This window comes from Aquarana catesbeiana, linkage group LG06, assembly GCF_042186555.1.
Source record: "Aquarana catesbeiana isolate 2022-GZ linkage group LG06, ASM4218655v1, whole genome shotgun sequence".
Lineage (NCBI taxonomy): Eukaryota > Metazoa > Chordata > Amphibia > Anura > Ranidae > Aquarana > Aquarana catesbeiana.
Genome location: NC_133329.1, coordinates 341,765,598 through 341,779,995, shown reverse-complemented (window position 1 = coordinate 341,779,995; position 14,398 = coordinate 341,765,598). Strand labels below are relative to the sequence as shown.

The window sequence follows — 14,398 nt, the reverse complement described above, 5'->3', positions numbered from 1 at the left end:
ATATGACTCCAGACATCGCCATGTCAGGTATAGATAACCCAAAACATGGCACCACTTGTCACAAAGACAAGAAATTTACTACACTGAGTCACACGTTATCGCTCCAAGCCTCGTTCTCTTGAAGGCAGAAAGCAAGAAGGACAATATTAAAAAGAAAAAAATATATATCAAAAACAAAAAAATATTGCATGTAGTAATCATATGGGAAGAGGGACATAAAAAAATATATACCATGCATCCTCACATTACTCCGACAGAAACATGGGATGTAGGGTGGTGGATCTACTAGCAATTGTTATCACACCTTATGCATACATCTGAAGTTAAAGACTGTCACCATATTATATGCGCTTATATTTTATATATGAAGTTGAAGATCGTCACTGATTTTTTTTTGGACACTACATGTTAAAGTTTCCTTTTTATAGACATTATATGCCCTATTAGAGGACTTTTTGGACTCACTTGTGCACATTATTCATTTATTTTATTTATATTGCTTGTCACGGTTTATATGATTGTTCATTCACTAAACTAGACACCACTACTCCAGTGATCTTCACTTGGTTCTGAGTCTTATGCTGAGCAGCTGTCCTTCTGTATCCTGAATACAGGAGGTAGGCTGCTCAGTGCAGGCAACATTCAGAGATGCTTCCCATTTTCTGTATGAAATTAATGAATGCAAAGCCTTCTCGGATTGGATGAGGTGAAGGATGTGATGCCACCTCCCTGCCTTTCCCATCAATCAGAGAAGGCTTTGCATTAATTTAGGAAAAGTATAGCATTTTTTCTGAATGGTGCCTGTGCCAAGCTGGAGCAATGTAACTGTTAAAGATGAATTCTAGGTATGGATATTTAATTATCGATTAAATTATCGGAATAAATGTAGTTTTCCAAATGAATATCACAATCACTGTGAGAATGTTGCTCATTCGAGAAAAAATTTCCATCCTTTCCTTCATTTTTTTTTTCATCATTGCTGTTGGAAACAATGTTCAAGTGAACCCCCATTATTTATTAGAAGATTGAATGACCCTTTCCGAAATCAAGTTTCTTTTAACCAATTTCTGCCTGTGTATGGCCAATATAAAGTGTCTATGTAGCCCACAGTAATCATATTATTCTTATTACGCTCTCACTTGAATGACATCAGAATGGTTGCAAGGGGCAAAGCGGGTCTTTCCTTTCCAAATTTTCTACAAATGCTGTTCTCAGTGATATGTGATCTGCTTTGTATGCACTGTGAGTTGAATATTTAAGAGCAGGAAAATAGCTGCCTGACTTACCAACTGCTGGTCCTAGTGAACCTCAGTTTTTTCATCTGTTCCACAGATGTTTGTTTGGAGAGTGGGCAGATGGCCAATTCTGCTAAAGACTGCCAAATCCAAATGCAATTCAAGCAAAGAAACTGCACATTTACTGCAAATGTTATGTCTCGCAGCCAATTTATACCTTAAATATGGTTTTGTTTACATATCACTTACTGCATATGTCACTAGGTTGTAATTTATTAAAGTGACACTAAATGATATCCTTATTCTCTAAAAATAATCAATAAACATCAATTGCTTCATAGCCCTGTAATCTGCTTTTCATGAAATTGTTTCTTACTGTGTTTTTGTGCCTTCTTGTAATATCCTTCATGGACTTCCAAACCACTACTTTTCCTTCTCACTTTCGGTTGTTTGAAATGAGCCGTGTCTGTTGGTTGTTGATTTATTATAAACATTACACATCCCATAGTCCATTGTCCATCTTGGGAATGAGCAAGAGGGGGTGACTACGTTCCTACGTATAGTGGCACCATGGGGGACAAATGTGGCCACCCTCTACCAGGACGCCAGATCGCAGCAGCCAAAAAAAGGAATTTGGAGATTTGAGGGCAAAATAGAGCAAAATAAGGGTCTTTTCACCCTGAATTAAAACTTATTTTCCCTTCCCTCTTTCACATTTGGACTTTTTTTTACTGTGTTAGAAAAAAAATGTTGTGGCTAGGCAAGAACAATGCTCCCCCGCCATTTCTGCACATGCACAGATGTGTCTCAGGGCTTTGGGTCCTGGCAGAACCCTGTGGTACATGTGCACATCTGTGGGTTTCCTGCTCATGTGCTAAGACATGGCCAGTATGGGAGTTTCAACACTTGGCGTGTTTAAACATTGGAGAAGATAGATAAAAACAGAGGGCACGCTGGCCTAGTGCATTATCCAACAAAAAATATATTAAAGATAAAAAAATTAAACATAACTACTCACAAATGTAGGTAGTAAAAATGCTCATCAAGCCACTGCAAGTGGCTGCAATCTCCCACCATTATATAGAAAAGGTGCAGTACTCATGAAAAACTGACCATAAACCGTTGATCTTCAGATATGGTTGAAGATAGCACACTTAACAAGATGTACACTATGTGTGGACAGGAAAGGAGAACCACCACCGGCACCCGAACACACTGCCGCTTACCCTCTTCTTTGGACCCTCATTACAAGGGCCAAGCAGGCATGGATTATAATTAAAAGATCCCTCGATCTCAACACACAGCGATTAATCAGGAAAAGGCGAGATGGATACAAGCACCCTGGTTTCCACGCTCCAATCATGGTAATCACACCGTTAGGTCCGCACAAATGATATTCCCATGAAACACAAACAAACAAGCCTCATGGTACAGAAATCCTTAATCCCATTTTATTATTTAGAACTATAGTAATAAACTCACATGACACTGCTGCGTCCCGGAACACACTCGCGTTACGTCACAACCTTTCTCTACACCTTTCGTCATAGGTTGACGTCATCAGGGGCGTCAAACCACCTTTGTCAGTATAGCTCAAGGAGGACCTCACCAGGGTCCCTGCTTCCTGATGCATATCAAAGGCATGACCTTCATCAGACTCGAAATACATCAACCAGCAGGGACCCTGGTGAGGTCCTCCTTGAGCTAGAGGCTTTGACAAAGCTGAGAGATAGCAGGCAATTGCAGTGGCTTGATGAGCGCTTTTACTACCTACATTTGTGAGTAGTTATATTTTTTATTTCATCTTTAAAACTTTTTGTTGTTGAATAATGCACTAGGCCAGTGCACCCTCTGTTTTTATCTATCTTCAACAGTGTTCTGAGGACAACCCCAGTCCGAGAGGGCAGCAAGGCTCTAAAGTAATATTCACTTCTGATTACAAAGTTCTTTCTGATTTGGACCATCACACCTATGCGCAGTAGAATATTATTGGCGTGTTTACACATGCCTGACTTCCCCCCACACGCAGGGCTTTTTTTTTTTAATATATACTTTTTTTTTTTTTAGCTGCTCACAGGACATGTGAATTTCAATCCTTACCCATTTGTGTTATAGAGAAACTGTAACTCTCCTCTTCATTGCTCATTACAGTTAGGGTGTTTGCACAAAGAGTCATCACCCTCATTAGGGCGATTTGTCCAATAATACACGCCCAGCTTAACTATTGTCTGATGGAGCTAAAATGCACATCACTGTATTTAATCAGCAGAGGCCAAAAACCCTTGAGCCTAAATTAACCCATTCTTGGATGGGCATACATTCATTGGTTTCCTGAGATCAAAGTGTCAGCACTAAGGAAGAAAAAACTGCCCTGGAAAATCAAAGTTAGAATCTGAAAGTTTTGCCTAATTGATGCTTGTGAGGAAATGCAGACAGCGGAGTGGGTTGTCTCAAGCAACCAACTAGGTTCTTCTTTCTTTTTTCTAATGGAGGTCAGCAAATAAAATCGACTACTTGATTGACTAAGAACAATAGCTCTTTTTTGTCTTTTGCTTCAGTTGAAAATCAGCCCCTAGGTATAATATTTTTTGGTAGCATCACTTTACTGGGTAATCCTGTTCATATGTCTACCCCTGTTTCTTTAAAGCCTAACTCCAGGTGAAAATGAAATTTAGATAATGCATTGTGCATCAATTATCTTACTTCTCAGTCTTTATTCCAAATATCTCTTCCTAATGCTGCGTACACACGACCGGACTTTCCGGCAGAAAAGGTCCGACGGAATCATTCCATCGGACATTCCGATCGTGCGTGGGCTTCATCTGACTTTTTCTTTCGAAAATTCTGATGGACCTAGAAATAGAACATGTTTCAAATCTTTCCGACGGAATCAGTTCCTATCGGGAAAACCGTTTGTCTGTATGCTATTCCGACAGACCAAAAACGATGCATGCTCTGAAGCAAGTACGAGACAGCAACTATTGGCTACTCGCTATTGAACTTCCTTTTTATAGTCCCGTCGTACGTGGTGTACGTCACCGCGTTCTAGACGGTCGGACTTTGGTGTGATTGTGTGTAGGCAAAACAGTTTCAGCAGAACTTCGTCGGAACTCTGTCGGAAAGTGCTTCAGAGTTTATTCTGATGGACAGACCGGTCGCGTGTATGTGGCATAAGCCATCCTTGAGTGTATTGGATAAAAGTCACAGTGTTCACTAGGAGACAAAAGAATTTCCTCCCCTAGGGATTTTTCCCCACTTGTTATCTTCTTCAGTACTGGTGCCTTCTCTGTCTCCATGGGTTCTCCTGCCTCCTGGAGCCTATGAGGATCGGGCCACAGGAAGTTTCACCTCCACCAATAGGACATGTCTATGCAGGTAAAGATGTGGACAATCAAAGAAGGACCCCTGGATGTAAGCAGAAGAGAAGAGAAGAGAAGAGAAGGACTGTCATGTGCCTGTGGCTTTAGGTAAAGAAAGTGGAACTAAATGTCCCTATCGTTTAGAGCCAAGGAAGCTGCCATCTTGGCCTCTGTTTGATGTGCAGTTGCCATTTAGCTGCACATGTGAAATGTTAGGACACCAGCCATTTGATGGCTTGACAGCTCAGTTGACAACACAAGTTCCTGTGACAGTTATCATTCACTGCATGCCTTTGATATAACTGTTTTGGGAAACAACTAAATCGATGGGTTAAGTCTCACTTTAAAATGGGCACTTTTTTGTTTATTTCATTCCAGTGGTTAGTTAGAGGGGGGAGTGAGGGGGTTGCTAATATCCTGGAGTTGGGCTTTAAATAAAATGTACACTTCTTTTTTGATGTGAACATTCATGTAAAACACTTTACAGCCTTTCTGTCCATGTTTTTGACTTTTTTCACCTTCAAATTTTTTGTGTCCTAAGCTTGAGTACAAAAGATACAGATATGCTGACACATAGATACACAATAACTCTGTATCTATCAGCATGTATCACATTGCGCCAAATCTGTGAAACGAATGAGATAGTGAGAGTCTGTTGTGTATAGATCTCTTGGGATAGAGTACATTAGCCAGAGCTTCATGTATTGTAGCGATCAGTATTCTATAGTGATCTGGATATTCATTATCAGTCCTTTTGGTAGATGTGGCACTAGTCTGAACACCGGGCAAAATGATGGTGTCCCACGGGGAGGGTATTGTATTGTGGTTTTTTATTCTACCTCTTAAACAAAGGAATACAAGTCCACACTTTGCAGGATCAGGAGGACACTCATATTATTAGCCTTACCAAAAATAAATAAATAATAAATACATTTTTTCCCCAGTATTATGCATGTATCTAATGTTATACATTTACATTTTTGTTTCCTGATAGGAACCCTCCACCAACCCTTCTTCATCCAGGACAATGGTGTAGAGGATTCAGCCACTTTATTGCACAGTAAGTTACTATGTGGTTTCAATTTCTAAACGATTGCATGATCATCTAACAACCAACTGGTTTTGTAAGCATATGTCCATTTACAAACTAAGCATATCTTCTCTCTAGAGTGTGAAAATAGAGTAGCCCTAAGTTCTTATTTTTGTTAATCCTTACCTTTTTTCAAATTCAAAACCTAGGACAGCCAAACAGAAATTACGATGATTGTATTCCCTGCCAATTCCCTGATCCGTATGACAGATTTTAAGCTCTGAGAATAAGGATTGTTGCATCAGGACTATTCGTTGGCTTGTAGAGGAACTGGGCCTTGGTTCACAGAGCAGCAATGTAATGGCATCATTGTGCATGAATATTGGGAATGTTGGGATAACTAAGCTGGGCCTGCATTCCCACCTAGATGTTCATAAACTGGACGCTGTCTGCATCCTTTTGCGGCTACTTTGTGTTTCATATGGAAAGACAGCTTGCGGGACTGAGAATGAGGTTTCAAGAGCAGTAGACCTGAGGGACATATTGATGCTGACATTTGGGCACATTAAGAAGAACAATTTGTATACTGTGTCAAAACTGATTGCTCGTTGAGGAGTGAGAATTCTATTACTAGTGACTTTTTGGTGCATTAGCAAAAAAGGTTATGATCCTGTTGCTAATGGAGCAGTGTACATACTAATAATACTTATAATAAAGTGAGATACACAAATTATATGTTCTAATTTTATTCCCTTAAAGGAATTCTGTGACGAATGTGCTTACGTAGTAGTGTAAGCGTAAAAGCCTTAAAGTATATGTGAACCCTCACCTTGTAAAATAACTCATTCAGTTTAAAATAGAAATGCAAGGCAAAACATTTGCGTGTGTGTGTATATACAGCATATATAAATTATATATAATATATATATATATATATATATATATATATATATATATACATATATATATATATATATATATATATATATATATATATATATATATATATAGTGAGGTTGGGTTGATTAAACTCAAGTAGCAGGTGCATTTACAATGAGCTGCGCCAGTCCAAACTGTAGATTTAGAGCGTGACAGCCCACTTTTGTTGAGTAAAGGAAAAGTTCACTTATACACTAGTTGCCCACGCAGGGGTTTCTTGCACAAAAATGAATTAACGAAAATACCAAGCCACCTGGCTTACGTGTTGGCAGCACTGCTGCTCCTCTTACCAGTCCTTTGACTGTGTCATTCAGTTCTCTCGCACACTTGGCTCTCTAGCCTTCAGTTGCAGCTCCCTGCTGCATGGCCCACCTCTGGCCTAGGGATTGGGGTTCTCCTGACACCCCTGATAGGAGCTGACTTTAATTCTGGAACCGAGCCCTGCTGGCTTGTGGCTGGGTCCTCTGACCCCTTGATGAGACCTCTGTCCCGTGGCTTCTGGCTGGGGCCCCTGATCCCGGATGAAACCTTCCATCTTCAAACTGGAAGCTGTCTCCAAAATGAGAGCTTTGAGCAATTCTCAGACCTGACTATATAATGACCCTGCACACCTGTGTAGTGAGCCAGGTTGCAGGCGTCTAGCAAAACCTGGACCCAGGATTGAATGTTCTGATTCAGAACTACCGAATCTGGAGAGATGCTAGTTCTGAACCTTGCATTAACCCTTAATGAGACTCCTGGGTCACCTTTTCCTATAAACGTATAGCGACAGAGATTTTCTCTGTCACAAGTCACAATATTTATATATATATATATATATATATATATATATATATATATATATACATATATATATATACACACACACACACTATATTACCAAAAGTATTGGGGTGCCTGCCTTTACACGCACATGAACTTTAATGGCATCCCATTCTAAAGCTGGGTACACACTATTCGTTTTTTCGTGCAACCCACAAAAAAACTGTCAGCTCCGGTTGGAGCCGCTGCTAGGTTAGTCCACTGATCTCCCCCACTGAGCTGTTGTGTTATGACAGGGGGATGGCCCCCTGCCAGAACACTACGATCAGCTCTCTCTGCCATTGGCCCAGTCTTAGTCCATAGGGTTCAATATTGAGTTGGCCCACCCTTTGCAGCTATCACAGCTTCAACCCTTCTGGGAAGACTGTCCACAAAGTCAGAAGCGCATTTGTCAGGCACTGATGTGGACAAGAAGGCCTGGTTTGCAGTCTCCGTTCTAATTCCTCCCAAAGGTGTTCTATATGGTAGAGGTCAGGACATACTTGAGTGTGCAGACCAGTCAAGTTCCTCCACCTCAAACTCACTTATCCATGTCTTTATGGACTTTGCGTTGTGCACTGGTACAAATCATTTGGTGTAGGAGGATTATGGGGTGGGGTTATTTATTTTAGGGGTTGGGCTTGGCACCTTAGTTCCAGTGAAGGGAACTCTTAAGGCGTCAGCATACCAAGATATTTTGGACAATTTCATGCTCCCAACTTTGTGGGAACAGTTTGGGGATGCCCACTTTCTGTTCCAACATGATTGTGCACCGGTGCACAAACAAAGTCCATAAAGACTTGTTGAGCGAGTTTGGGGTGGAGGAACTCGAATGGTCTGCACAGAGTCCTGACTTCAACCCGATAGAACACCTTTGGGATGAATTAGAGTAGAAACTGTGAGCCAGGCCTTCTCGTCCACATCAGTACCTGATGACCTCACAAATGCGCTTCTGGAAGAATGGTCAAATATTCTCATAGACACACTCCTAAACCTTGTGGACAGCCTTTCCAGAAGAGTTGAAACTGTTGTAGCTGCAACAGGTGGGCCAACTCAATATTGAACCCTATGGACACACGGGCAAAATTTCGGGAGACATTTGATAGTTTAAAAAAAAACAGCCAACTTTCTGCCTGTGTGTATGTTGGTCTGTCCGACAGAAGCCAGGCATTTGTCTGGCTTCTGTCGGACGTGCATGCTGGAAAACCAACAGCCAACCGACTCCCGATCACTGCTCTCAGCCAATGGCAGAGAGAGCTGATCATAGTGTTCTGGCAGGGGGCCATCCCCCTGTCATAACACAACAGCTCAGTGGGGGAGATCAGTGGACTAACCTAGCAGTGGCTCCGACTGGAGCTGACAGTTTTTTTGTGGGTTGCACGAAAAAAACGAATAGTGTGTACCCAGCTTTAGAATGGAATGCCTTTAAAGTTCATGTGCGTGTAAAGGCAGGAATCCCAATACTTTTGGTAATATAGTGTATCAGGAATATGAAATGTTGGGGGTAACATACATTTTAAATAATACGTTATTTTGTATACAAGCTACAATCTTCGTATTATTTTGGCTGACTTGATATTCTATAAATGTATTTATTGGTATTTAAGTAAAGAGCTCTGGGGAAACAGTGCGGAAGTTCCACTGCATTTATGTTTGCAGTCCAGCCTGTGTGACAACTTTGGTTTCTCCCATAGATACAATGGAGAAATGAATATGAAGGACATAAAGCATGTTAGCTGTAGGATTACCAAGTGAAAAAATATTAAAAAAGGAAAACTAAGGCAGCCATTTTGCCTAAGAACTTCTAAAGTACAATAAACTATACTACTGTTTAGGGGGGTTTGGATACGCTTTAAGCCTGCCACTCCTCAGTACAAGATTGACCAACTTGTTGTCTACGTGTTCGGAAAACTTTAATAAACTATTCGCACATTCCATTTGGTAAGAAAAGATTAAGAATAGTGGAATATAACTGCAATATTTATCAGCAGTATAAAAATGCACTTTAACGTGTCTGAGTGAACACAACAGTTTTTATATTGAAATAATCTGAGGCTTTTTATTCACCGTCATTTTATGTGATTTTAAAATAACGCACTAAACGAAAACGCAGCTAAGCAAAGCATTTATTTTAGATTTTTCTGCATACTTTGTTTATGCTTTTGGCTTCTAGACAAACTTAGCACTTTGTTATCTCTGGAGGGGCCATAATGACTAAAGAAATAACCATTTTATCATCGGAAAACAGATTTTACCTCCTGCCTGGAAGTCATAGATAGAGCAAATGTTTTAATCTATGTGCCACCTTTTGCAGCGGTACCATTTCAGACAGTGCTGATACGGAAGGTTAGCTGGGTATACTTCATGTAGGCACACTTGATTCAGAGGATCACCATCCTGCTATAACACTATCCTGTCCCCTCTTGTAGCACATACTGGATATGTATTTTTCCCTTGCTTACTGGGAATGATGAATGGATCACAGTTAAAGGAAAAGATAAGAGGAAGGCTCCATTATTTTTCTTGAATTAGGGATACTGGCAAGATAAAGCTAACACATTCACAAGAAAATCTGCTACAGCTGAATTCTAGTGTAAAAGTATTCCCATGGTAGTAAATAGAGTAATTTATTAGCAATGGGTAATGTATAAAAGTACCACGCGTACATTTTGAAATATTTATGGTAAAAGCCACTTCATATGAGGACCCAGATCTGAACTTGCAACCTCTGCTTTGTTTGGCAGTATCTCTTCTTGCTGAGCCTCATGAGATGCTGGACAGCTCCCTGCCTGATTGCTAGAACATGAAAAACCATCTAATAAGTGCTTGAAAAAAAAAAATTTATATATGTCATACTATAGATGCCATTTATGTAAACATAAGTGACATAATATTATTAACGTGCAAAAAGTCTTTAGTGCAATCTTGAGTGCTATTTGTGCCTTTTTCCCAGGGTTCCTCTTGCGCATTCCACCCTGTGCTGTAATAATTCCACACCACACTCACCAGATGTTGATGACTCCCTTACTATACAGCAAGGAGAGTCAAGAAGGCTTGTAAGTCTTTAGGGGGACCTGTCCCACAATTCCTGATTTTTTCCTGGTTGCTCTCAAGGATCCTTACTCCTCCTTATTACGGTTCAATGTTTCTCCCAAACGTTAATGGGCAGGCAGAAAAATATAAATGAGAGACTTGCCTCTCATAGTATAAGAATCCTTTGGTAGGTTTATTCATTAAAATACAAATTAAAAAAGTGCCACTGAAGTGATACAATATAAAAAATTAAGGTGTGCAGGAAATGGATGCTGCCTAGAGCCTGGCGTGCGTTCCACTTGCAGTGATGCACGGGAACACCAGCTTCCTTATACAATCTTGCCTTGTATCCTATTTCTTCTGAACTTTGAACCCTTTCCTCCCATGAACTTCCTATTTAAGCCATGTCTTTGCACTTCCCATTTGCCATATTATTGTGCTCTCTCTAGCCAACATCTTGCTCTTGTCGCTCCTGCTGCCGTCTGTATCTTCTCTACCGCTTACTCTTGTCGCTTCTGCTACCGTTCGTATCTTTTCTACCGCTTGTTACTGACCTTTAGCTTTTTCCTCAACTATGCTTCTGCATGATCCCAACCTGCAATCACTTGTTAGTGACCTGTGGCTTGTTCACTAAATCCTGTATGTTTCTGTTTGATCCCTACCTGCTATATCTGCTCCTGGTGGGGTGACCTTGAGGACCACCATCAGGAGCTCTGGTGAATACCGGTAAGTGTTTAGATCGTGTACCTCAGGTGAGACTGTGTCATCTGCCAGGGTAACCTGCTTGTATACCTATTCTGCTGGTCGGTGGGAGACTCGCTACTGCTATGGCTACTGGTTTCTGAGCCTGACCCCTGACCATGACACTTCATGAGCTGGGAGGCAAGTGTGGCCATTGATTACTTTCTTTGCCTTAGCAAAGTTCAGAAGCACTAATTTTGTGGGTTGCTAAAGCAAGGACCGGCAGAATTTTGATCCATCTATGGGCAGGGTGGGTGTACAGAGGTTGATCTCTTGATCGACTTCTGTACAACCAGCTTGTTGAAAAATGTTTGCTTGATCAGGGCCTTCAGCTATAGCCAGCGGTGCTCTTGAGTGTATTCTAATGGCAGGAAAGCCTCCCACTGTTAGAATACAATAACTCCATGGGAGAGATTCCCCCATCCATACATTCGCTGGTTGAACAAAAAGTGAATCATGTATGGCCTGCCTTAGTTTAAAGCTGAAGTTTAGCTATTTTTTTTCTATACATGACATTATTTACCTGTAATGAAGTATGCCCCATGTCATGTAGGTAGCTGTATCCTGGAAAAAATCTTTACTGCAGGAATGGCCAGTCCTCTTCCTGTTTCTGAACTTCCAGAATTAGGGGTGCAGGGATGCCCTGTTCTCTTCCTGCCTCTGAACTTTGGGCACTGTGAGGATTAATAGCTTTTGGCTAAAAAAAAAGATTGCGTCGGGGACCTGTCCCCTCCTCCCTTCTCCTCCACTGAGAAAAATTATTTCATTGTTTAAACTGCCTGTAGTATGATTCTGAATGGGGGAGACAATCCTGTGACTCAGAATCCCCCCATTCAGAGATCCTGTTACAGGCAGTATAAACAATGAAGGTTGGGGATGCCAGCACAACTTTTTCACAGCAGGAGTTAACAGCTTTGGGCTGTTAGCTGTTAACCTCTGCAGTGCCAGAATTTCAGAGACAGGAAGAGAACAGGGTATCCCTGTAATGAAGATTTCTCCAGGATCCAGCTGCCTGCACAAGGTGGGGCAAACTCATTTAGAGGTAGGTAATGTCACTAAAACTGTACAGAAAAAAATGAGCTAAACTTCAGTTATATATTTCCTTGAGAAAGAAAAATATCTTTAAAGCCCAATTGAGCTTGAGATTTAAATGAGATAAATACATTAGAGTTGCACCAAAGAAAAAAAAGGTGTGCAAAGACTTACAATTGGCTTACTAAAAATCAATCACAGCCTGAGTAGAAAAGCCTGTCCACTGCCACCATGCTGCAGAGTGGGACCCTTGCTCACTGTGGGTAAACAGTGATAAGGTTTCAGAAGTCTGACATGCCCCTTGCAGAGTCAGAGCCCTTCAATCAGTGGGGAGCACACAGGCTTTGCTGATTAAACAATATATAAAACAGTGTAGCGCTGGACTAATGAGGATACGCATATAATAATATATGCGAAAGAGCCGAGACCCATATGTTTGTGAATAAATGTGAAAAAAACATATAACACCTAATCTGATACAATTAAGTATCTATATCCGTGTATTGTGACACTAAAAATTAAATCAAGTGCACCTATATATATCTAAAACGAAAATTAATATGCAAATACAAATGTAATGAACTTAAAATAAATCATGTAAATCAAACGTGACAATAAAAATTGGAATTACATCAACATGTGGTAAGGAACTTTGTTCACTTATATATTATTGGTTGGTCCTTTGTGCTTGGTGATCACAATGGAAGTGAAAAATTAAGGTGAATAATTAAAATAAAAGTCCCAATAAATAATGAGCAAAAAGTCCCAAATCGTGATAACACTCCAACACAAATTCCGGTTCAATATTCCACCGCAGCTGTTGCCCACCACCAAAGGAAGAATTGGAGGCTTACTGGACAGCCTGCGACCACCCTTATTCAGGGGGGTCAAAACAGGCTCTGTAGGGATGTAGAAATCCAGATGGTGTCCTCGCCCATGCTTTTCAGATGTTCTCCAGGTGTTCCTATGGCAAGCCAAGGGGGGCTTCCAGACAGGGTGTACTTGGCAATAACTAAGTTTTATGTGTTGATCTTGTCTTGGCCTCTTGCTATTCTGACTTTTGAAGCAAAAACAGAAAAAAATGAGCTTAACTTCAGTTATATATTTCCTTGAGAAAGAAAAATATCTTTAAAGCCCAATTGAGCTTGAGATTTAAATGAGATAAATGCATTAGAGTTGCACCAAAGAAAAAAAAGGTGTGCAAAGACTTACAATTGGCTTACTAAAAATCAATCACAGCCTGAGTAGAAAAGCCTGTCCACTGCCACCATGCTGCAGAGTGGGACCCTTGCTCACTGTGGGTAAACAGTGATAAGGTTTCAGAAGTCTGACATGCCCCTTGCAGAGTCAGACTACTTCAATCAGTGGGGAGCACACAGGCTTTGCTGATTGCAGAGCCAAAGGAGACCACTGCTTCCACACAGAGAGCAAGGGTATCACTATGCAGCTGTTAGCAGAGGACGGGCATTAGAAAGAGCAAACTGTAAGACATTGAATACTTTTTGTTTTAAAAAGTTTTGTGTTTTTTTTTCATTTGTTCGTGTGTGCATTATGATAGGGCTAGGGCACACAGCCTGTCTTCATAGCACACTATGATCAACATTACCCTGGCATCCCACATTATCCTATTCCTGAACCTAAAAATGATAAAATGATGATGACACCCAAGAAAGGGCTCCAATGAAGCAATAGAGCAGCAGGAGAGTGTGAAGTTAGTATAAGTAGGTTTGAAGGGGTAGCAAGGGAGGATTCCTGGATCTTATTTCTATAGTGAATTTCTATTATATCTGTATTTATTACAGCGATTTACACATACAGGGGGTTATTTACTAACTACAAGTGCAAACTTCAATTGAAATTGCACTGAGAGTGCACTTGGAAGTGCAGTCGCTGTAGATACGAGGGGGACATGCAAAGAAAATAAAAAACAGCATTGTAGCTTGCATATGTGTAGCGGGCACCTACTTTTAAGTAGGTGACCTTTCTTGTTAGCTTTCTATGACAGTAAAATTTAGACAGGCTGATGCTATTGCAGCAGGCCTGTTTTGTTGATTTCCATATTTGTGTGACAGGTAGTTTGTGTTGGTCTCGGCCAATCATTAATTTGCTTGGTAATCCCGGGACTCTCATATAAAAGCGGGGTCACATGGTGCCCGGGAGTTCGGAGTCCAGTCCTGCTCTGAGGAGCGAGAGAGCCAGCCTGGTTCCCGGAGGGGAGGTTGGAGGTT

General features: G+C 40.9%; 1 protein-coding gene across 5 annotated transcripts in view; it reads left to right on the top strand.

Annotated features, from left to right (window-relative positions):
- The window catches only part of MYO3B (myosin IIIB), a 635,651-nt gene that overhangs the window by 231,101 nt on the left and 390,152 nt on the right, over nucleotides 1-14,398 (top strand). For all 5 annotated transcript variants that reach the window (XM_073633937.1, XM_073633938.1, XM_073633935.1 and 2 more), the window contains exon 8: nucleotides 5,589-5,654. In XM_073633937.1, the coding sequence (XP_073490038.1) occupies nucleotides 5,589-5,654 (66 nt within the window). The remainder of the gene's footprint in view (nucleotides 1-5,588; nucleotides 5,655-14,398) is intronic.